The sequence below is a fragment of the Cornus florida genome, unplaced genomic scaffold, assembly GCF_030987335.1.
Source record: "Cornus florida cultivar Cherokee Brave unplaced genomic scaffold, ASM3098733v1 CherokeeBrave_3.0.0_Hap2_Chr05, whole genome shotgun sequence".
Taxonomy (NCBI): domain Eukaryota; kingdom Viridiplantae; phylum Streptophyta; class Magnoliopsida; order Cornales; family Cornaceae; genus Cornus; species Cornus florida.
This window is the reverse complement of record NW_026775575.1, coordinates 94495120-94519060: the sequence shown is the minus strand read 5'-3', so window position 1 is coordinate 94519060 and position 23941 is coordinate 94495120. Positions and strand designations below refer to the sequence as shown.

General features: G+C 33.5%; 3 protein-coding genes across 3 annotated transcripts; 1 reads left to right on the top strand and 2 right to left on the bottom strand.

Annotated features, from left to right (window-relative positions):
- Window positions 1–8183: 8183 nt before the first annotated feature.
- Window positions 8184–10523, bottom strand: LOC132309750 (putative cyclin-D6-1). The gene is made up of 6 exons (XM_059808034.1): window positions 10446–10523; window positions 10197–10334; window positions 10055–10150; window positions 9759–9963; window positions 9545–9663; window positions 8184–8195 (listed from the first exon to the last, which is right to left on the bottom strand). Exons 1-6 carry the CDS (start codon window positions 10521–10523, stop codon window positions 8184–8186), a joined length of 648 nt encoding a protein of 215 aa, XP_059664017.1.
- Window positions 10524–11449: 926 nt separating this feature from the next.
- LOC132307742 (uncharacterized) lies at window positions 11450–14919 on the bottom strand. The gene is made up of 2 exons (XM_059805589.1): window positions 14779–14919; window positions 11450–13790 (listed from the first exon to the last, which is right to left on the bottom strand). The coding sequence occupies exon 2, from the start codon at window positions 13737–13739 to the stop codon at window positions 12315–12317; it is 1425 nt and encodes a 474-aa protein (XP_059661572.1). The 5' UTR covers window positions 13740–13790; window positions 14779–14919; the 3' UTR covers window positions 11450–12314.
- Window positions 14920–19845: 4926 nt separating this feature from the next.
- LOC132307741 (uncharacterized) lies at window positions 19846–20502 on the top strand. Its single transcript, XM_059805587.1, has 2 exons — window positions 19846–20018; window positions 20158–20502. Exons 1-2 carry the CDS (start codon window positions 19881–19883, stop codon window positions 20347–20349), a joined length of 330 nt encoding a protein of 109 aa, XP_059661570.1. The 5' UTR covers window positions 19846–19880; the 3' UTR covers window positions 20350–20502.
- Window positions 20503–23941: the final 3439 nt, after the last annotated feature.

Below are 23941 nucleotides of genomic sequence, written 5' to 3'. Positions count from 1 at the left end.
AACTTCTCACCCATTCCTCACATCCTTACCTATAACATTTAAGCCAAGCAAGCCAAGTCAAGCAAAATGTCCTAAGGTTCAACTATGGGAATGAAATCCTATCCTAAGATTTAATTTTTCATCATTACATTGATTTAATACTATTATTATTATTATTATTATTATTATTATTATTATTATATAATACAAATTAAATACTTTAATTTAAATAATATTAATTAATCTAAAACATAACCAATAAAATGTCTAAACTAATCATTATAATATATAGAACAAAAAAAATCAATATTACATGCACAAATAAATAAAATTAATTAAATAATTTAACATATATAATTAAAAGGTGAATAAATCTACACATTAAAGAATTTACCTAACACAAAATTAATTTAAATAAACTCTTTAAAATTACGGGGTATTACAGAAAGCGAGGTATATTTTGATCAATTATCGATGCCTTTCAATTGTATAATGCCATGCTCTATTGCCGTAAATTCGGAATTTGATTGTAAAATAGGTCCAGTATAGGTTTGGCTCATAACGAGCACAATCAGAGATGAGCCTTATTTCGGCCAGTTGAACCTCACCATCAGCCGACCAAAGCCCCAGGTTTTACGGACCGAACCTTCTTCATCAGTCGACCGACAGACTATTTTGGGAAGTCCCGAGAGCACCCACTTTTGGAATTCATTTCTGCAGGCTGACCCTGTAGGTCAGCAGACTGATCCTACCTTGTTAGCCGGCCGACCGAGTGCCATCCGTTGGCAAACCCTTCCCTTTTGAACCTATGCACTTGCTCACTTTGTAAAACTGTGTTCTTGGAGTATTTTGGACCCTAGATAGACTCATGTGTCACGTATTGACATAGGAATTCACAGTGTTACCCTTAGTTGACCTCGGGTTCGCGTAAAGACCAGGTTAGCAATTCGGACCCTCGGGTTCGGGTCGTTACAGGATTAATGGTATTCCTTGTACATTTTCAGGTGATTTGTCATGGATGGTGGTGTACTTGGTGCGAGACTACGTGTCCAAGGAATTTCAATTGTTGGAACAGTTGATCCTTGAGCTATGCTGATGGTTTTCTCGATTATAGTCGTAGGTGTCCAGCTATGATATAGCTATTGAAGGCACGGGAGTTTAATTATGTTTTATACACTGTTAATTGCATGTTCGGGACAGGTTTGGACCTTAAATAAATCTACCAAGGGACCATAGGGGTGTTCATGTGCACAAGTACTTAGTTTTAGGCTTTTTCTAGGCTAATTTTAAGGTTCTGGTCATCTGGAACCGGTTCAGCCCCATTGAACTGGTTCAAAGGGTGTTTTTGGTTCACGGTTGGGCACACTACCCATCTTGAACCAATTCAAGGTCATTGAATTGGTTCAAGACCTCCAGTACCCACTTTTGCCTTGTTATTGTGTCAGCTTTGATCACCTGACTTCAGGCGGTCATAATTTCTTCGTTCTGAACTCAAATTGGGTCATTCTTGAGTCTATTTTCAAGGATTTTGAGTTAGCTTTACAATGACACCAACCTAATCTTCAGATTCAATTCATGCTAAGAGATATGCTTGTTTTAGTGAGACAGTCTTGGGATTTACCTTAAACCGATAGGGGCACTTTCAGGAAATCATGATCAATGACCACAGAACCTCTTTGGATATCATGGAATGACTAGGATGATTGTTTTAGACTTCATTTGACTTGTTTAAGGTTAGATTATCTTTGTTTATTATAAATGATCATTTTACCCTTAATATGTCCTCGGGTTCAGGTAAGGACCCGGTTAGCGATTTGAACCCCGAGTTCGGGTCGTTACAAGTCTTCTTGTTCATATACTGGTGAATGAAAATGGAGTACAACGACAATCAAAACCTTTTTTTTCCCTAACTATTTGAGTGTCGTTTTTATGAATTCTATGTTTTCATTCCGCTCTAAGGACAGGCCATGAATAGAAATGAAATATTTGCTTATATTTGTTTCAACTTGGACTTGAATAAAGATTACCAAAAAAACTTGATTAGATGTGAAATAATGCAGGAAAACCATACAAAAATGCACCTAAAATTGCATTTGAGTTATTAGGGTTATATACCGGATGAGCAAATACCCTCCACATTTTTCGAATTGAGCAAATAAGGATATGTAATGTTACCGATTTTTCCTATTTTCTAATTTCTGAAATTTATTTGATTTTTTTGGATTATTTTAATCCCTGCCTCGTTTTGCGTGCCACGCGGACCCCATGGGGTGTTTTGGTCATTCATTGAACCGAGAGTTTTGGAAATTTATTTTAATCATTTTAAGTCAATTAAAAGTGACGGTATTATTTTTAAAATTTTTCAGAAGTCGGGACGATTTCCGGACTCGGGAACTTATCCTGGTTTTGTCATTTTAAGAAAGGGGCATAATGGACTTTTTTAGTATATATGTATACATCTATACTATATATTAGAGGTAAATATTTGTGGGATGTGGTTGGTATTGTGTATAAAGTGTATGGGCATATTGGTAATTTAGGCATAAGTTGGTAACCATAAGATGGTGACACATGGCACAACCTTGGCCATTGAAGATGCAAGACAAACACTTCACCTCTTTCTCCTTCTCATTTCGGGCACCATTCTTGTAACGATCCTAAAATGATACTAAAAAAAAAAAAAAAAATTTGGCATGGCTTCTGCTAAACCGGGGTCGTACAACAACCAGTTTAAATGCGAAAAAATGCAATTGTCTCTCTTGGGCCTTCAAGACTTATCCAACCTGTCCCAACACACAATACAAATATTATATTTCAACATCCCTTTCATCCATTCATTATACCTCAACATAAATCATCTCATGGTGGAACAACCACATACCATTTACATACCGTCTAATCAAAATATCATAATTACAGTCCCAAAAATATATAGTTAAGATCAAAAGTCTATGTCTTACAACATTTAGATAACTTATATTAAAATTACAGCCCATGAATACAACTACAATAACAAAACTCCATAAGTCTCAATACATAATACAATATGCTAAGTTTTACAAAAATAGTGGGACTTAGATACAAAAATAACAAAATGATCATCTAATCCATACTAGGCCTGTGGTGGAACGTCATCCGCCAATTCATTCACGTTTCCTAAAAAATGTTAAAATGAAGGGGTGAATATAAGCTCAGTAGGAAGTGCCTAAGGCATACCTCTTGAGACCCCGTGAATCCACACAATGAATATGAATAAGGAAATTGGGATGATACCATGCCGGGAAAAAAAAATATAACTACAATACCACATCATTAATCCGATACCACAAATGAAGATGCCATGCAATGATATACCATGCTATGCAATGTCACTTCCCATTTTTCAAAACCATTTCCATTATCATTTCCAAACCGTTAGCGAACTCGTCCTATGGCAACTCCATGGCGTCACGAGAGGAGGATTGGCTACTATCCCTGACCCATGACAACTCTATGGCGTCATTTGGGGCTCAGGTAACTCAACCACACTAAGACGATCTCCCTAGTCCCCTCTAGGCCTCACTAACTGTAATACCCCTAAATTTCAAGGTTTTTATTTATTTACTTTATTTCATTTATATTTGGTTACGTGACTACTTGAATTGTTTGTGCATTTGTTTTAGGATTTTATTTGGTTGTTATTTGGTTGTCATTTCAATATTAATTATTTAGTATTTTTTTATTATTTTTTTATTTACTTGGCTAATTGGAGTTGTTGGTGTGTTTATTTATGTGTTATTTAAATATAATTATTTTGTAGTAATTTTGTAGTTAATTGTAAATTTTCATTAAGGTTATTTTTATTTATTTTTAGTAAATTGTGTGGATGGGTAGGTATATATATATATATATATCTATATTAAAGTGTTATATACATATATATATATATGTGGATATATTTAGCATATTATAAATAAATATATATAAACTATATTAATGTGTTTACATACATATATATATATATGGATGTAGGTGTGCAAATAGATAAAGTATATGCGCACGGTAGTTTAAGGAAATTATGATGTTAATTTATTATTATAAGTTTGCATGTGTAATTGTACTATTAAATTATTAAAATATTATATCATTAGATTTCAATGTGGGACGTGTCATTGGTGTGTGGTTTAGATAAAATATAAGTGCATAGTTTGTTGAATTAGAAGTTGAATTGTGTTTTTATTTATTTTTATTATTTATAATGTTGTAACAATTAATGGTTGTACAAGGTAAAAGTGGGTTGGCTCAAAGTTGTAACATATATGGGTGTAGTATGGTGTGGTTGGATGTAGGTGGGTAGTGTGGAATCACTTTAGGTTATTTTATTATTTATATATATAGTTCATTACCTGGGTATTAGAAGCATAGCAAACGAACAAAAAAAAGAAGAAGCAAGAAACAGAGGGCCGCGACGAGAGAGGAAGAAATAGAGAGAAGGGAAATTAGAGAGGAAAGGCTAAGGATTTTGACCCAAAATTTTAAGGCAGGTCTTTGTTCTACTCGTTCTCTTTGTCTTTTGTGTTTCGATTCATCTGTAGAACGACTTTAGAGAATTGTTTGTAAATTAATTTGATTATATTTATGCTAAGGATGGACCTTAACAGAGGAATAATTGTGTGTGTGTATATATATATATATACATGAATTTAGTTTTGTAGTTTCTGGTTTTTTTTTTTTTATTTCATACAAAATTATTGCAATTGAGTAAAATAACTACCCAATTTGTACGGACCATCAGCAGCTTTTCGTCCTCTTCCTTTACTGTGGGTTTATTGATTCATTCTTTGCAATTGATTTAATCTTTGAAATTTATTTTCCAAGTCTATTTGTCTTGCAATTGATGGTGCAAGTGGGTTTGTTTGGTTTGCAATTTAAATCATTAATTGTATTTGGTTAATTACTGTAGGATTGGGTTTATTGGTTTTGCAATTTAAATCATTAATTGCATTTGATTAAATTACTGTAGGACTGGGGTTTATTGATTTTGCAATTTAAATCATTAATTGCATTTGATTAAATTACTGTAGGAGTGGGTTATTTGCTTTAAGCTATAAGTTGCATGGTAAGGTAAATAAAAATAAATAAATAAATATAATAATAATAATAGTAATAGTAATCAAGGCTGCATTATTGGTTGCATGAAATTTTTAATACTTTTATAAAAATTGTTACTTTGTTTAAGTGGGTTTATTTGTTAAAGTGGGTTTAATAAGTTACGTTAATAATTTCGGATGAAGGTAAGGTTTAATTATCATGTTTATAGGTTTGTAGTTAAGAAGTTATTTGAATTGCAAGTTTCTTGTATGATATTTATAATTTTTTATTTTGCTATATCAATTGTTACAGATTATGGAATGATTATAATTATATATGTGATTATATATGTATATGAACTTATACATACTTTGATATAAGTTCACATAGTAGGACCATTGTCAGGATATGGTCTCAGAAGCACCATTGTTAGGATATGGCTTGCTGATACATATATGGGCTGGCTATTAAGTCTAGACCTATACGTGTAGTCATACCATTGTCAGGATATGGTTATGACTTTATATTGTGCCATTGTCATGATATGGCTATAGTTACTTATATAAATATATTTTAATTGGGTACCATGATACGAGCTTGAGATCTCGGGATCGATGGTTAGGGTTGGCGTATATTGCCAGGTGAGATGAGTAGCTGGATATAGGGATGTGTGTGCCCTGGTAGAAGAGGTACTCATGACCACCTTGTGTGTGCTTGCATGAGACCTACTATCTGGGTAAGGCTGTCTTATAATCCAGTGAAAATCTATAGTGTGTATACTTATGTATATTTACTTACGTAGTTATTGCATGAGTCGGACTAGGATGGATCGTTTATCAGGGCTCTGTTTGGGATGTAGTAGAAAGGGCTTGTTCGTGAGTTTTGACCCACCTTTATTGTTATCTTTTCAGGTCCTTGACAATTCCAAACGTAGAGTCAGTTCGTGCAGAGTAGAGGCCAGACTTCATCACTCTTCCGGTGTCATAGACGTAGGACCTCCACTATGTTTTCGCTATCATTTATTATTTCTGAGTTAGACATTTATTTATTTCGTCTTTAGGTGGGATTTTTATTAGGGGTCCACATTGTATGGATTCCTAAGTTGTACTTTGGAGGTTTTATTCTTATAATGAGAATTTATTGGTGATTAATTTATTAGAGGATTTATTATTTAATTATTAATTTAGATTTCCCTTTCAGCGTTATTTATTTATTTAATTTTTATTCCTTTTGTATTCTGTGCTTATTTATTATTGATTGGCTGATATTCCCTGATTTTGTGCGCGGACCTGATCAACCCGTGTTCCGAAGTTAGGGGGTATCACACTAACGTTGCGGTCTCTAGGCAACTCCTAGGCGGCCGGGTTTTCACAAAATCCTTTTCAAAATTCTTTCCCAAAAATATATGTATATATATATATATATTTATATTTTTCAAATTCATGTTCCCATCTCTTTCCCAATGAAGTACATAAATGCTTCATGCCTTTTATGTCATATCAACATTTATCATCATACACCAATTTTAAGATTTAACCACTTAACTTGCTTCACAAGAAGTTCCAAAGAAATAGCATACTTCCTTCAACAAAATTTTAGCATGGTAAGCAAGTAAGACATGCAATTAAATTCATATAAGCATGTTATTTCATGTAACACCAATTAAAACACATAAACACATATCTCATTACAACAATATGATCATTTTAAGGGAAAACTAACATAATTTAACATGCTCGACAACAAATCAAGTAAGATGATTCACAAAGGAGCAAGAAAAAGTGAATTAGGAACCCCTACCTCCAAAATTATGAAAATTCCCAAATTTTGTGCCCTAATTTCGAAATCCCTAGAGTTGGCCAAACAAGGAATTATTTATACCCACGCGTAGATCTCGCCGTGCTTTCCGATTTGCCGCAAGCGGCACCAAAAAATTCTAAGTGGTTAAAGCTTAATCAAGCTTAATTGTGTAGAAGAAAAAAATGAAAAAGAAAAGAGAAGCAAGCAGGAGAGAGAGAACAGGCCAAGAAAGAAGAAAAGAAAAGGTAGTGGGTCTGTAATAACCCATTTGTAATACCCCTAATTTTAAAAAGACAATTCTGGAATTTAATTATTGTATTTAATTGCATTTTATTTGATTATGTGTCATTTTATTGAATTATTTTAATTGGTTTAATTATTTAAGTATTTTTATTTGAATTATTTATTGTTTTATTGTTATTTACTTGTGTTTTATTTTCGTTAAATTAAATGGTTTTATTTTTATGTTATGTGGTTAATTATTTTTTTTTATCTCATGTGTATGTAATTAGATTTTATTTTAAAATGGACTAAAGTAATTACGTGAATTTACTTAGGGTTTTGCTTAAATTAAATCGTGTCTTAAGTTTGAGCCGACTTGTAGTTGGTTTAGGATTTGAATTTAGGGTTTCACATAAAGCCTATAAATACATAAGTATACGTCTGTTAAGGGTTTTTGTAAACCCTATTCACCATACTCACGTACATAAGATACAAAGGGAATACAGGGAACAACCGAGTGTGTTTTGTGAGACAAAATACAGAGAGAACACTAAGAGATTAAAGGAGGGATTAAAGGAGGAGTTCGGGACTGAATTAGGAGCAGCAGAGGTAGTTTAACACAACCGACGTTGCCGGAGTTGATAGAGACGATAGTTAGAGATTTTAATCCAAAGTCTCAAGGCAAGTCTCTGTTCTTCTCTTTCCCGTTAATTCGTGTTCTGTACATGCCTAGTTAGAATCCAGGGATTAAATAAAGGCTAAAATGGATTTAAACAAACATAATAACATGTCTTCTATGCATATATGATTTTATTTGATCTCGTTGAATTAACTGTTTTGCATGAACTTGTGTTTTTCTATTATTTGTTCCTCTTGTTATTTACCTTTAAGTTTTGTTTAACGGAGGTTGGTAGTGCGAATGACGGCCTTGAAATTGATCTGAGTCTAAGATTAAACTCTAGAACAGGTATTTAGAACAATATTTAAAATTCAGGAATAAATCTGTTTTGAGTTGCTTTGAATTGCTAATTGAAATTCTGAAATCGTTGTTCCAGATCTTGGTTTCAATACATGTTATGAGGGGATATCAGTGGTTTAACATTTGTCTAGGACTAAGATTTAACCTAGAACAAGGATTTAAAAACATTACAGAGGCTCAGATAATCACCAGAGTTAGAGAAGACGAGGCAGGAACGGACGAACTGCTCTAAAAAGGGAGAGAGCAGGCTCTTAAAATGAGAGAGCCAGCTCCCTCACACAAAGAGCAGGCTCCATGCTAAAAAGAGCAGGCTCCCTAAGTTAGGGAGCTGGCTCTAACATAAAAGGAGCAGGCTCTAAATTTTTGGAGCCTGCTCTTGCCCAGAAATCTCATACAGTATGGTTTTTGTGCGTGTTTGGGCTGTATAGTGTTTTCAGAAGCTGTTTAAAGGCTATTGTAAGGTGTAATTAAATGGTAGGGACTTCTATTAATATTGAAAATGCTTAGTACAATAATGGATTAGGGAAAGGAGTAATGAACAGCTCAAAGAAACGGCTATACGTTGTACTGTTTGGCTAAGAATTTAATCACCGAAACTTAGCAAATTGTTGGTATATGAATTAATTATATTTAATCATATTGTCCACCATGTTATAAATGTAGTGGATTAACTGTAATTTCAACTATGATTGGGTTGGAATCAATTGGTACTCAATGGTTGTTAAATGGTATCAGTTTATGGATTATATGTGGAATTTAAATGCTATAACCTATTTTAGCTATTTAAATTGTTGGATCATGATATTTAGGTTCTGAAGTGAATACCTAATGTTGATATGTATGTATGAATTCATATTGGTGCATATTTTGGAGGATGGCAGTTAATTATATAGTGTTGTTTTAGTAACTATGCTATGTTGGAGGATTTGCTAGTTTTATATATTGGAGCTTAACAAGGTTGTTAAATATGATTTAAATATATATAATAAATCATATTTCCAGGGTATTAGAAGTAAAGTGAATTAACTGGAATTACTGTGCTAAGCTTAGGTGTAATTGATACTTAAATTTTTGTTAACTGTATCAATTCATGGATTATAATGGTGAATGTGAATGCTTGAATTTATTGTAGCAATTTACATTATTGGAGTTGGATTTTAGGCTGTATTGAATGCCTAATATTTATGTATATAGATTAACTTATCTTGTGCATACTGTGGAATGTGGTTGATGACTATTTAATATTGTTTTGTCAACTATGTTAATTGGAGGATTGTATGTATCGGTATGGGACGGTGACATACTAGGTATGGATTAGCTCAAGTACTAAATCCTACCTAATTTGGAATGAGTTGGATTAACCATAAAAAGGTTAAGTCCTACTTATATGGATATATATGAACCGGTATGGGACGGTGTCATATTAGGGATGCGAGTTATAAACTAAGCTAAATAATATTGAATTAAACTGAACTTTTGTTTTTCATTAATTACCATGTTAACATATGGAGCAAAAGCCTGTCTGAGGTCAATGCGTGGTCCAGATGATGTGGATTCAGCTATAAGAGCCGAAGCTGCCACTATGGATGGCCTGAATTTCGTAAATTCGATAACTTTAAAGCAAAGATTTTGTTAATAATCAATTGATACAACACCATCTAAGTACCCAAAAAAAAATTTGAAAAAAAGAAAAGAAAAATCTGGTTACCAGTGTACATTTTCTTCACAACGTTATTTAGAACCCTTCTTTTGAGATCTTGTTTAGAGTCATTGTCAATGTTTAACAAAGAAACGAAGAAATCAATGAAGCAAAAGGCCGTGGTAGAACGCATTCGCCAGTCCAGTGTGGAGAAAATCCGAAGCTCCATCTTCTTTACTTCCACCACCGGAAGATTGCGGAAATTGAGGCTATCCTGCACATGCATGAACACATTGAACATGTTGAAATTTACACATGAAGAAGGAAAGAATACAAGAATGAATCTAAGAGTGCAAATTTTATACCAGCAATTCTCGCAAGTTGAATCTAACTGTCCTCATTTTCCAAGCGAGTGAAAGACAGCTGATTGCAATTAACATTGTTACTTGCAATGGTATGTCCTGCAATTCACAAAATGATCAAGATTCTGCAAGAAATTTTCAATACCACAAGATTGAAACTAAGAAACGCATGAGATGGTTCTCGTTTAACCTCCATTAGTAGCCTTGAGAAGAAGCGATCGAAGTAAGTCAGAGCGAGAAGTGGGATGAAGGGATCATCGGGATTAAATGGGTTTTCTCTATACTGCAACAATTAACACACAACATGCTCAAATTTTAGAGAACAAGAAACAATCACCATTATAATAAAGTCAAAGAATCAGGAGTTTCTGGCTCAAGAATGTGTTTTTCTCACTTGCTTGAGTATGAAGTCCAACGCTTGCTTTCTCCGACGGACCGCAGTGGGGTTCTGGTGGTAGTTCTCAGAGGCCATGAAGTCTGCTTCAGCTGCCAAGAGACTCTGAAAGGCCTTGAGCTCGGATTCGTCATCGTCCTCTATTTCACTTCTTGTTCGTTTTCAGTCCGTAATTATGATTTCTGAGAGAATGGATAGTGGTTGTTTAGAGAGAGTCTGAGTTTGGCACGCTTAAGAGGAAGGTTGGTTTTAGTTGAGTCTCTCTGAGGCGGTTATTTTGATAGTTGTTACTGTTACAAGCATGTGAGAGGGAAAGTCCTTTGTACTGTATGGGACTGAGTATAGAAGCTCTACCTTTGTTTTTGTTATTGAGTTTCTTTTGGTCTTTAATTTATAGAATGGTGGAGGTGGGGTTTTCAATGTTTATCCTGAGTATAACTCTTGTGAGGGCAGCTGTAAAGTTGCTCTATTGTAATTTAGAGGTCACGGGTTCAAAATCAAAAACAGTTCCTCTATTTGAGGGTAAGATTGGATCCCGTAATGATGGAGAGCCTTGTGCACTGAACTTACTTAAATATATATATATATACACACAAAAATTTACATTACTTAGGCCAAAAAGAAAAAGAAAAAATCCATTTGGAAGACATTGGTAATTGTTATAGCATAAAGAGTGAAGAATCTAAGCAAAAATCAACAATGATTTCAGCATTCAAAGAGCATCGGCTCTTTCTTGAATCAGTTTCACCACCCTGTCAAGACTTATTCCATTCTCAACTCTCAAGCCAAAGTTTTCTCAAACAAAGTCCTAATTAAATTCAGTATATCAATATCCCATAGAACATTTGAATAGAAACTAAGAATCTGCATAAATGGCTAAAGCTCATGTCCCTAAGTTATCTATATTTGTGTTTGCGCTGTTTGCATTTATGCTCACACCAGTAGTTTTTTTTTTCCCAGAATAATATCATATTATCAGTATGTGAAACTTCACTCCACAATCATTACAACATAAAAATTCGACACGAAAACCAAAACAAACTTCAACATACAGAGGAAATAAATTCTTTCCACGCTAAAACACAGCTTTCCAACTCAAAACACCTGCAAAGATTAGAGAAAACTACATCCATTACATAGTCAACGGAAATAGGCATCGTTAACTGCTTTTTATACCTTCTACTTGCCCACAATTAGTTTGGCTCGTGCATGTCCAGCTTCTATCCTGAACTGTTCTCCCAAGCCAAAATGGGCCATCAGCAACCAAACGAAAGTAATAAGCTCCCCACCTTTGCTGAGCTGCTGAGCATGGGTGTTTGCTCTGCAATGACTTGCAGCATAGGACAACAATTCCACCCACACTTTGCTCATTATCATCCACCTCTTCGTCGGAAGAATTTTGTTCAGATCTTTCGCGAGCATACATGCGTCAAACAACAGTGATTTGCTTCTATCCCCCTTCACTTCAACTGGTTTGACAACTGTATTTACAGAAAGTAGATTCACACGGGGTGCTTTTCGTTCTTCATTTGAGTCCGACTGTTTTCTTTTAAAACAATTCAACAATTTCTGCCATGATGATTTTGATTGCCCCCTGTGAAAAAACTTCCTGGCTTCCTCACAGGTGTCCTGGAACCTGATTTGCCCAATACCTGCCACCGCTGACATCATTGTAGGCCGCATGACTAGAAGATACAACATATATTCTGACAAGCGCATACAATATTCACGATTTGGATCATCATTGGATTGATTATTGTCATTGAAATAGCACAGGTCAGTAGCAATATGCCACAACAAAAGGCTTTCATCATATTCAACCTCCTCCTCGCTCACGCTTGATACAACTGAGGCGTGGTAGCAACTGTTTTAAGAGAGAACCCAATCACCTCTCGCTGAAAATATATCCTTTGCAGTTTTTGAATCCTTTGCTCTCAGAGCCTTTGCCCTCAACTCAGAGAAAATAAATTCCTTTAGATTCTCCTCAACAGGTTTGGTTTCCTTGTATTGCATTTCATCAAAAAATTCCTTGAGCCCGAAAAAATCAGTTACTTTGTCCAGCCACTTGAACCGTTCATTCAGACAGTATCTTATCAAGCTGTGCTGTGATACAGATTTAGACCACCGCCATCTATTGTCAAATGAAACTCTATCACGGATGGAAGAAACAGTAGATTTGGCCTTGGAATTGTTGAGTTTCACTATAGTCCAGTCAGAGAAAATGAGCTTGAAGAGAGCCAGTAAGTCCAAGCCAATAGCACCGATTAGCAAAGTGTAGGTAACAGCAACATCAATTCTATGGATTTGGTGGTCTTTATGAATGGATGCAAATTGTATGAAGGATGCCGCTATCAGAGTAGAACATATGAGGCGGAAAAAGTATCCGATCTTACGATGCACCACTGCCATCTTGGTGTAGAGCACATCATACATCAAATTGAGCTCAACTTCCATCACTTTAAAAGCATCTTTATAATGCCTTTGAAAGAAGAATTTTCGACTGTCATTGCGCTCCTGGAAGCTAAACATGAGGTCAACAATAAGTCCCTTAAAAATTTTAAAGAAGTCGTGCCCACGATTCACTACCTGAATATCTTCGAGTTTTGGTTCTGGATCTGCAGTTATTCCTTCCTCTTCCTGTGTAGGAGTTCTGAAACCTTTTTCAGGTTCCTTTACTATTTCAATTTCAACAGGAACTTGGGCAGCTTCCTTTGATGAGTATTCCTCCATGAGCTGAGCATAGTTTGGTCCAGCATCTGGTTTTGGAAGCATGTTGTCCTTGAAATTACCCAAGCATGCTAGATATAGAGCACGGGTCCGCTCAGCATACTTAATAGTTCCAGCAATCATCAGGAGGACTGTTGGAATCCAGAATTGGTTAGGGAACGATTGTGAGAAGACATAAAGAACTGCAACAACCTGGATGACAAGCCCAAGCAAATGTCGAATCCACAGTTCATTATCTTCGAGAGAGAAAGCAGCGATGGTATCGGGGCCACCAAGGTGTAGCAAAAGGAATGGAGCCCAAAATGCTGCAAGCTCATCGTTTACCCTAACCTTCTCACAGTCATCCCCTTGCCCATTGGAGATGAGTCCAACAGCAAAGGCCGCAACCCAATCGGCAAGCAAATAGGCCGACCAGATCATCATGGTTACAATTCTGTGTCCAGTTCGTTTCCGTGATGTTGCAGAGAAAATTAACACTACCTGGAAGAAGAGACTGACAAGAACAGCACCACGGAGATTCCATTTATCCCACACCCTCTTGACCCCGTGTGGAATGGTAAATTTCATTTTACTACTAATTTTTCGATATCTTTCTTAATTTGCTCCGTGCAGCTGCTCCTGATTAGTTTGAGAGAGACAAATTGCAACAAAGTATCAGCAGTCTAAATGAAGGACCCAATATCTAAAATATGTATAACTAAAAGGAAAATCATGATTGGATAAACAAATAGGAGTAAAATGCTGCAGTTTAAATTAGAGCAAAAAATTCATTGTCAATTATGTAGTGCAAATTGCAAAAGTTTTGTTCAATCCAAAGAACAGTACAAATAAATGGAAGGAACTAATTATCATCGTCATCCTTGCCTTAATTCCATATGAAGGGGTTGGCTGTGAAAGGAACTAATGAAAATCAAAATGACAATCTATTTTTACTTGAATTACTCCAACCCGGACAATGAAATTGCACCTCCAAATATTATCTAAGAATCTCAATGGGGCACAATTCAATAACCCCATAACCCCCAAATGAACTTCAAAATCACCCTAAACGAAACTGGGAATTTTTTTCTTTGTGTCTTTCTTTTAATTGAAAATGCTGTTGTTTCTCCAATGGACCAAAACCAATTTGCAACATATCAGTAAATTAGTAACAAAATAAGGTAGGTTAAGAAACAAGATAGTGCTTTGTGGATGTCCCGCATTCACTTTGCAAATAAAGTGCTGTTTGCTTTGCAAAAAAATCGAAGTAATATTTTGATCTCAGAAGCAAATCAGTAGCAGTGCAAAATTTCAGTAGTTGCATCACTGCTTGATCATGAGATATTCACTGTCACTGTTCCCCTCAGGCACTTGAATAGTATTAGATTTCTATATTATCATTTTAATCCCTTTATAGTAATTTAAGTAACACAAGATAATTATGAGTCAGATTACCCAGAATTGATACACCACGACCACTGGCTAACACAATGACAGATCAGAGTAACTAAATTAAGATGAAATAAATCTAGTTTTTCAAGCATTTCTTTGAAATGTACTGACAATACAAGAATGCATACCCAATTATAGTGTACGAATATTCACAAGGCGAAGATAGTGAAATTACCTGTGTGTTTTTCTTCCTCCTGCTTCTTCTTGCTCTCCTCCTTTTGCTTCTTGATATAAGTTTGTGTGTGTGTGTGTGTATATGTATATATTCCTTTATATAATGAGGTTTTAGATGAACAAAAGAAGGGGCTCAGAAAGTTACTGATACCTTCCTTCACATTGCTCAAAGACTCAAAATCTTCGTCAAGTCAATAATATTTTTTCTTTCATTTTTTTTTTTTTTTTTTTTTTTTTTTTTTTTTTTTGATGTGAAGGTTGCATCAAGTCGTTAAGAAATTCGTAATTTGGATTTATTTTATTATTATTATATTATTTATCTTGTATATGTCCTTTTCGCTTTTCACGCGCTTCATGGGAAACCAAACTCTACGCGTGGGGTACGAGGTAGGCAGCAATCCAATGATCTCAACCTCACTGGAACCTCGGTTGGTAAAGGGTTTGCATTCTTGTATCGTCAGTACATTACAAATGTTCTAATTATCACATGAAGAAAAAAGGAAATCAAATTATTGTCAGTACATTTCAAATGTTCTAATTGTCACATGAAGAAAAAAGGAAATCAAATTAATTTGATCATTTTTCATATTAATACTCTGTAGCCTTTACATATTAGATCGGACTTGAGCATGTGTTGGATTGATTAAAATAAAAAGTCAATAATAAGTTTTCCAGGTAAGTAACCACAGTTCTTGATAACCATCACAAATTACGAATTCTTGATTTATTAATGAGCATGAAAATAGAACAACAGGTTTTTCCTCAATATAGTTTGAGTTGGGAAAAATATACATATATTTAATTGCATAAATGCCACCCTCCGATGTTATCAAACAAATTTAGTATTGGGTCAAGTAAAGAACTTGATATTTTAAATGCATAAAAATTACAAAAATTAAATCACATAATGAAATTATGGTATTTTTTTACTTTTCAAAATGAAAGGTCAATAATTCTATATTTGAATCTATCTGGAAGCAAAGTGTTTGTGAATCTAAGAATGCATCAATGTGTAAAAACAAACACGTGATCAATACAAAACCTTGTATCCATATGGTTCTTCTTCTTCAATTTTATCACAAACCTGTAAAAAAAATGCCTGCTTTTGGGAAACTGAAATACTACAAACCATTAATTTCCCATTTTACCCCACATTATATATATTAAAACCCCTCCCTACCCATTTTCCATACACCTAATTCTCAACCCCCTCAAAGAGAACATTGCTACTCCATTTTTCTAGGACAATATTATATAATATTTTTTCTATGAGCAAGTAAAAAATATATATATATGATATTTTAGAACTAAATATGATAAATAAATAACACAACTTAATTAATATTATATAATATCATAGTGTAGTGTAGTATGTATAATAAGTTTAATATATTTATGTCCATATAATAAATTATATAATATTAGTTAACAGTACCAAAATTATATGCATTATTATCTTTTTTAATAAAACGTGTTATATTATTTATGAAATTTTATATTCTTTTAATGTATTGTGTATATTATTTACTAAAATTTATTTTATATACTAACTAATTATAAATTGTTAATTATGTTTATCATCACAATAACCATCCATCTTGTTTTTTTCATATTAATTTTTATCTATAATATAGATTATGTCATTTATTTATTAAATATGCATTATTATGCCAACATCATTATCCGGACCTTTATAATAAATTAATTGAGTCATAAATTAGATAAATTATATTATTTAATCATATCAAATATGTTATCTGTTATACATAATACACTATTATATTATATAATATTAAATAACACAAGTATCAAATTATAATTTTTTAATTCCTCTTAATATAAATTTGAGAAAATTTAGGTTTACTTTAAAATGATTTTTATTTTAGGTTTTCTTTTTAAAATATAAAAAAATTAAGAAAATTTTGAAAATTGTTTCAAGATATTTTCATTTTCTTATAGAATCACCATTAAAAAAAAAAAAAAATCATAATTTTTTAACAACACTATCCCAAATGAATTATTTGTATTAATATTAAATTTGATTTAATATTAAAGGGGTACCATTTTATTAAATTTATATTGAGGGATAGTTTAGTCATTATAACATTACTTTGCAACAAATTAGATATTTAGGGTGGTTTTATGTCAACTTTTTTCTTTTGGAGAGTTTCTTGTTTCATGCAATTTGTCCTTTTAAATATTATTTCATTCTACTAACAGAAGGGTATTATAGTGTTTTTATAGGAACATTGCATCAAATTAAAAAGTATAAGAGTGCTTTATACCACGTATTTGCACTATAGGATAGTGTAGGATTTTTTTTTCACTTAAATATAAAATTATATATATATATATATATATATTGAAGGGTAAAATGTTAGGGGGTTGGTGCCGAGTCTCAAACCCATGCCCTCCAAGAGCCAACATAAGCTTCTTATCAACTAGGCTAGAAGACTTTGGTTATATATATATATATATTGGTAAGCGCCTATTTCACTATTTTTTATTTGGTAATTGAGATACACCGTTACTTAAATATTGTCCTTTTAGATAATGCAACGTGGTTAACTTTGTTAAATTTATATATATATATATTGGTAAGCACCTATTTCACCATTTTTTTATTTGGTAATTGTGATACACCCTTACTTAAATATTGTCCTTTTAGATAATGTAACGTGGTTAACTTTGTTAAATTTAGGGATAATTATATCTGCCTTTCCTGGACTGCCTAAATAGCAAGGACATTACCTATAGTTTTAAATATAACACTGCCCATCAATGTTAAATTTGATCTTAAGGTGTTAAATGATTATTATATTCATTGCATTGTTATTATTTTAATGTAAAATATTTGTATCTTATAGACAAAATAACTATTTCAAACTTTCTAAGTGTAGTATCAAGTTTTAAGTGAATATTGAGTGTCAAATTTTATGATAGGAGAAGTTAGTGTCATTCATACCTAAACCAAAGATGAAATTAATGTAATATTTGAAACTAGAGATAATGTCTTTGTTATTTAGGCAATTTATATTTATTCTTAAATTTATTTCCGATCTAAGAAAAAATAGTTACACTAAAAGGAGTATACTGCGATAAACAGAGGATTGGATCCGAAAATAATGCAATTCAACCGGTTTGTTTTCTTTTCTACACGTCCTGTTTGACTATTCAATTCTGCCTTTAATTCTAAATGGATTAAGCACTTATTTAATTAACTGTATTTAGTAAAGCAATTTAAGTATTATTGAAAATGATAAATACCACTTAAAATGGAATAAAATTTGAAGTGATGTATACTTATAACTCAATGTTGAACACTAAAAATTTTAAAAAATTTAATTATTATTTTTATTTTTTTAATACCACTTAAAATCTTTAGTAATTAAAATTTTTAATTTTATCAAATACTTTACCTTAATTTTTCAAAAATTATTTGTTAAAGAAACACTGCCAAATTTTCACTCCAAACCCTCTCTCTTTCTCCTACAGCTAAAACATTCAAAACTCTAAATGCGAAATTCTAGAACCGAGTCCACTGAGGACATAACAATTGTTTGAGATTTTCCCTTACCAAGTTTAAGTAAAGATTTTCGACTTATTTGGTTTAGTTCAATTATTTAAAAAGAATTTTCAATAACTTTGAAAAATGGTTATTTTTAAAAAATAATTTTCAATTTTTTATCAATCAAATAATTTTAAAAATATTATCGATCACTTGCAACTCTCTTCCTTTGAGATTTGGGAGTCCCAACTTGGGAGACGACACAGACGAGAGAAGCAAGAACAAGTCAAATTAATGATTTATGGTCACAACTCACAAGTTATAAACTTGTATGCAGTGACCTAAAAAAGGCCAAAGAGGGTGCAACAATGATTAATAGATTATACTATAATAAATTCATTTGGGTTGAATCTAATCATTTTGACTCATTTCTTCCTCATAAGAGACGGTAGCTTATATGCTATGATTTTGCAAAATGCCAAATACAGTTGGTTCTTTATTATGAACCAAGAAAACACTTTTTCATTAATTTTTTTTTAAAATTGAAAAATATTATGAGGTCTTACAGTCACTCTTGCTTCAGATGGCAAAAATGGCCAAAAGGTATTGCAACATTGGCCGCTTATACACTCCCTGAACCAACTAGAAACAACCAAGTCTGGGCCTTTAGTAAAATTGAGTTCAACAACCAACAACATAAGCAACTCTAAAATGACCGAATTTTTTAATTTTAATTTTTTGCGTGATTCCATAAATAATGTGATTAGCTTCTAATAAAATCTCGTAGTCACTAATAAATATTGTATGCTTTCAAATTATATGGAATTGTAGTCTTGAAATTGAAATTGAAATTGAAATTGTAATCAGTTGAATTAGAGAAAAATAATTCAAAATTTTGAATTAAATTTTTTTTTCATTCCATATATTCTTTGCATGGATTCGAACAAGCATTATCTCTATTTAAAGTGTTTATCTAAATGATTATCACATTTCGATAAAATGATAAATTTGACATCTCACCGACCGACACATAACATAATATGATTGATGACCCAAATGAAATGGACACCTACACAAGATAAAGAGTGTTTATCTCAATAATTACCGTATTCGGAGAAAATGACAAAGTTTGACATCTCACTCACCGACTAACACATGGCATAATATGATTGGCGACCCAAATGAGGACACCTGTACAAGATAAACCACGACCAGAAAATTCTAGTAAAACTGTGCTTGCCATCTGCACTTCCATGTGATCTGTTCCACAGTTCCACCACAAGAGTGTCACATTTTGAACCCACTTGGCTTATCCATACACATTAGTTGCCCAACTAGTATAATGCCAAAGCATCATTTGTGAACTTGTGATCACCACCACAACCACAAACAATTGATCCACATGCACTTATGTTATTGACAAACTAGCCCCAGGGGACCCTTTATTCCCCAACTCATATATAATCCCCTCACCACTCCATCTTCATGTCCACAAGGACCATCACTAACTAATCTACTTGTATTTGCTCTTTTCCTTCTCTCCACCACCACCACCACCACCACCACCACCACCACGTTTTTCTAACATCCTCACCATGCTTGAAGGCAAGGCAGTCATCGGCGAGACTGACATGCTTCAAACCATGCAACAAGATGCGCTTGATTTAGCTGCGAAAGCACTGGACTCTTTTGATGTCACTGAGGCCACTGAAATAGCCCGCTTCATAAAGAAGGTGAATAACTAAGTATAGGGTGGATAGCTCTTCATATTTAATCACGGAATTGAAAGAAGTATTAAATAATTTTGTTTATTAAAAAAATAGGCTGATTTTTGTGCTTATTAATTGATTTGGGGTTTGGTGTTTGATGCAGGAATTTGATAGGACATATGGAGTGGGTTGGCAATGCATAGTAGGGACCGATTTCGGGTCATTTGTGACACACTGCTATGGCTGTTTCATCTATTTTTGCATAGGTAGCCTTGCAATCTTGCTCTTCAAGGGGTCAGCAGGACCAGATGCTGAGGCAAATCAAGTTCCAGCCTTAGAGGCGTTGAAAGCATGAAGCTTCTCTTTTATTTTTTTCTCTTGTTTCATGTTTTACTTTTGTAGTTAGTGAAGTAGAGAGAAAAATTCCAAGTTTCAATGCCTGAACTCTTTGTTCTAACATTCTGTACTCTTTGTAGATACCATTGGAAGTTGAGAGTTGCAAAGATTAGGTGTTGGTGTTGCCGTGTTGCCAAATTAAGTAAAAAAAAATTAGATTAAAAACATACAACAAGAACACACAGATTTTACTTGGTTCACTTAAAAACCAAGGTTACATTCAAAGTTGAAGGAATTTCATTATGATGATAAAAAATAGAGAAAGTTTAGAAAAGAAAAAGGCATAGCAATCAACATGATAATTTGATAACACATGCTATAGAAGCTAAATAAAATCTTAGCCCTAGAAAAATCAGAGCACCAAGCAAATAAGAAATTGGTTTCTCAGACTAATTTATGGAATGACATTGTGTTATGGTTTCTATGCCGATAAGAACTCATCCAATTACGTGCCTTTTCAGACACCTGGCTGCAAGGTTAAACGAGTATACAAGGTAGTTTCCAAACTAAGTACACCAATTTTAATCAATACTCGTAGTTTCATATCACACAATCCTTTTGGTATTTTGATCCATACACCAATTTTAATCAAGACTTGCAGTTCCATGTCACGATTTGTGGGCGTTTTGGTCCATATACCAATTTTAATCGAGACTTGCAGTTTCATGTCACCATCTTTGAGTATTTTGACCCAGTTGCCTTTGATAGACAGCTAAATTGGTTCAAACATGACAAAAGGAAATTGAATAACTTTCACACTATATGAATAATTATGACAGCTGAATTAACATTATTGTCACAGTGGATATGAATGAAAAAGTTAAAAAGTGATTTCATATTAATATAAAACAAATTAAAATTTTTTATAAATAGAGCAAATTATTTAAGGGCGAATCCAACCTTTCTGAATGGGATGAGCTAATTTTGGACTAGATTACCATTACTGGTTTTTTTTTTTTTTTTTTTTTTTTTTTTTTTTTTTTTTTTGGGACTAGGTTTAAAGTAGTATGGTAAAAAAAAATTTTGGGGTGGGCTAAAGTCCAGCTTCGCCCACCCTTGGATCCGCCCTTGAAATTATCTAAAGTACCCCTCAAGTTTTCATCTCATGCATACAAATAAAAGGTGGTATGATATATTAGTCAACTACCTTTGTGATCTTACACACTAGCTCCATTTGTGAGTTGAGCGTAAAATTAGCTTGGGATAAATTATTTTTTGACAAAACTAACCTTCTTGTTATAAGAAGACCAAATAATCCATTCATGTCAACTGAAATTACGTATTTCCCGGACAAAAGTACCCTTCTCCCATTTGGATCAGCTGACCCACTTATTATCATTGCCATAACCACTTGAATATCAATATCGCCATTGTCCCCCTCTCTGTCTCTCTCATTGCTCTCTCTCTACTTCAAGAACTTCTCTATCTATTTTATTCATCAAGGTGAAGAGCATGTTACTAGAAATGTATATATCATTGAAGGTGATGAGCGCTGCAAAGTGCGTATTTAAACCCCTTAAGCTTAGGTATTCTAGAACCTTTATCTACTTTATTTTACCGTTTTGTATTGATTTCGTGTTATTTTCATTTTCAGGTACTTATCCCCAAAATAAGCTAACTCAGCCAAATAAGAGTATAATTGAAGCAATTCTGGGATTAATCAAAGAAATGAGCAAAGTAGAGTAAAATGAACCAAATGGTAGAATTTCAGCAACTTCGATCGATTTCAAGAAAAGTTCGATCGATCCAACTTTCATCGATCTCAACACTTCAAGATAAATCTGAGTCATGTTTGTCCCTGTTCAAAGATCTCAAAAGTTTGATCGATCCAACTTCCTTCTTCGATCGATCGAATATTCTTGTCATTATCCAAATGATTGATCTTATCCAGTTGTATCACCCTATCAACCACTTTTGTCCTTTTCTCAAAAATATCTTCAAAATATCTCAGATTTGTTTTTATCCAAAAAGGCGCCGCCATTGAGGATCGATCCAACTTCAGTTCGATAGATCTCAGCCATGTTCGATCGATCCAAGTCCAAGGTTCGATCGATCGAACTTCCTCCAGTGCGAAAAAGTTAAATTTCCAGCTCATTGAAAGCTGTCCTTATCCAATCATTGGGGAATATTTGATGCACAACCCCAGCTCATTTTGAGGAGGATGATTAGCATTCTTAGAGATTCTTAGAGAGAGGCTACTCTTAGTGAGGAAGAAAAGAAGAGGAGGAGGCTAGAGACACCATTGGAGACTCTTCATCAACCAAGGAGCAAATTTCTTCCATGGAGCTTGCCCTTGAGGGTTGGAGGACATCATCCATGAGTGACTAGACATCCTCTTGGGGCTAGAGTTAGCCCTAAGCATGCTTTCTATTTCTTGATTTATGTATTTTTGAGGGGATTTGTATTGTAATTCATGTCTTGACACTTTTATATATATAGATCTTGTTTCTTCAATGATTTATGTGATTTAATGCTTCCAATTGATCATTTCATTCTATCCATATGTCTATGTATGCTAGAATAGATGTTCATGTGTTTGTCTCTATTTCTTGTGTTATTGATGTATGTTTATGTGTGTTGATGCTATAGATCTAGAGATTGTCAAGACTTAGTGTTTAATGTCATGTTCTTGTGATTTATTTGATGGTTCATACTCATTTCTTGATGGATTGTGCCTCTCCCTTAGTTTAATTAGTTTAATTTCATATCATTAGCTTAGTTGTAGTGTAGTTGTTAAATGGGAGGACAATCCATGCTTGTTGTTAATGTTCCATACTTATGAAAAGCAAGTAACATGTATCTCTAACCTTGTGATGTGTTTGGATTGTGGGCTTAAAGAAAGGATTAATGGTTTAATTTGATATGTTGTGTTTTTCACCATGTTGTTTAGACAATATATGCTTAATTTGTCATCCATGCTTGTTGAAACAACCACACACACACACTTTATTGCAATATATGTTCTTCCCCTCATTAATCATTCATTAAAGGTGTAGAAAAGCTATACTTAGTGGTGATCTCTAAAACCCAAGATCTCTCTCTATCTTTTGTCCTCTCTATTGCATTATTACTTACTTTAGTTTAATTTACATCTAGTTTAATTCAACCAACCAACTACTATTTTGATCACTCGACCTACTAACCCTAATTTTGATTCTTAAGCTAGTACGACAACTCAATCCCTTGGGACGATCCCTTCTCACTCATACTACATAGTATAGGTGTTAAGTGGTTTATAAATTTAAATTATGGTACCCACTTGACACTAGTTTCCAAATTCAAAGTTTTGTGCATTGTTTTGTGCAACCTCCGAGAAAGACACCAGAAGGCCTACAAGATTCGCGAGCAAAAGTGTTGCAAACCAGAGTCTAAGGTGGGATTGGCCCAAACTTGAAAACTCATATCACTAGAAGTGGCAAATAACATATACTCAAAATCAAAAACGGCAAATAAGTGCATTTACATGTGTGTGTATATATAGATATATATATGAAATTTCATATATATAGGTATATGTATTTGTTATATATATATATATATATAACAAATAC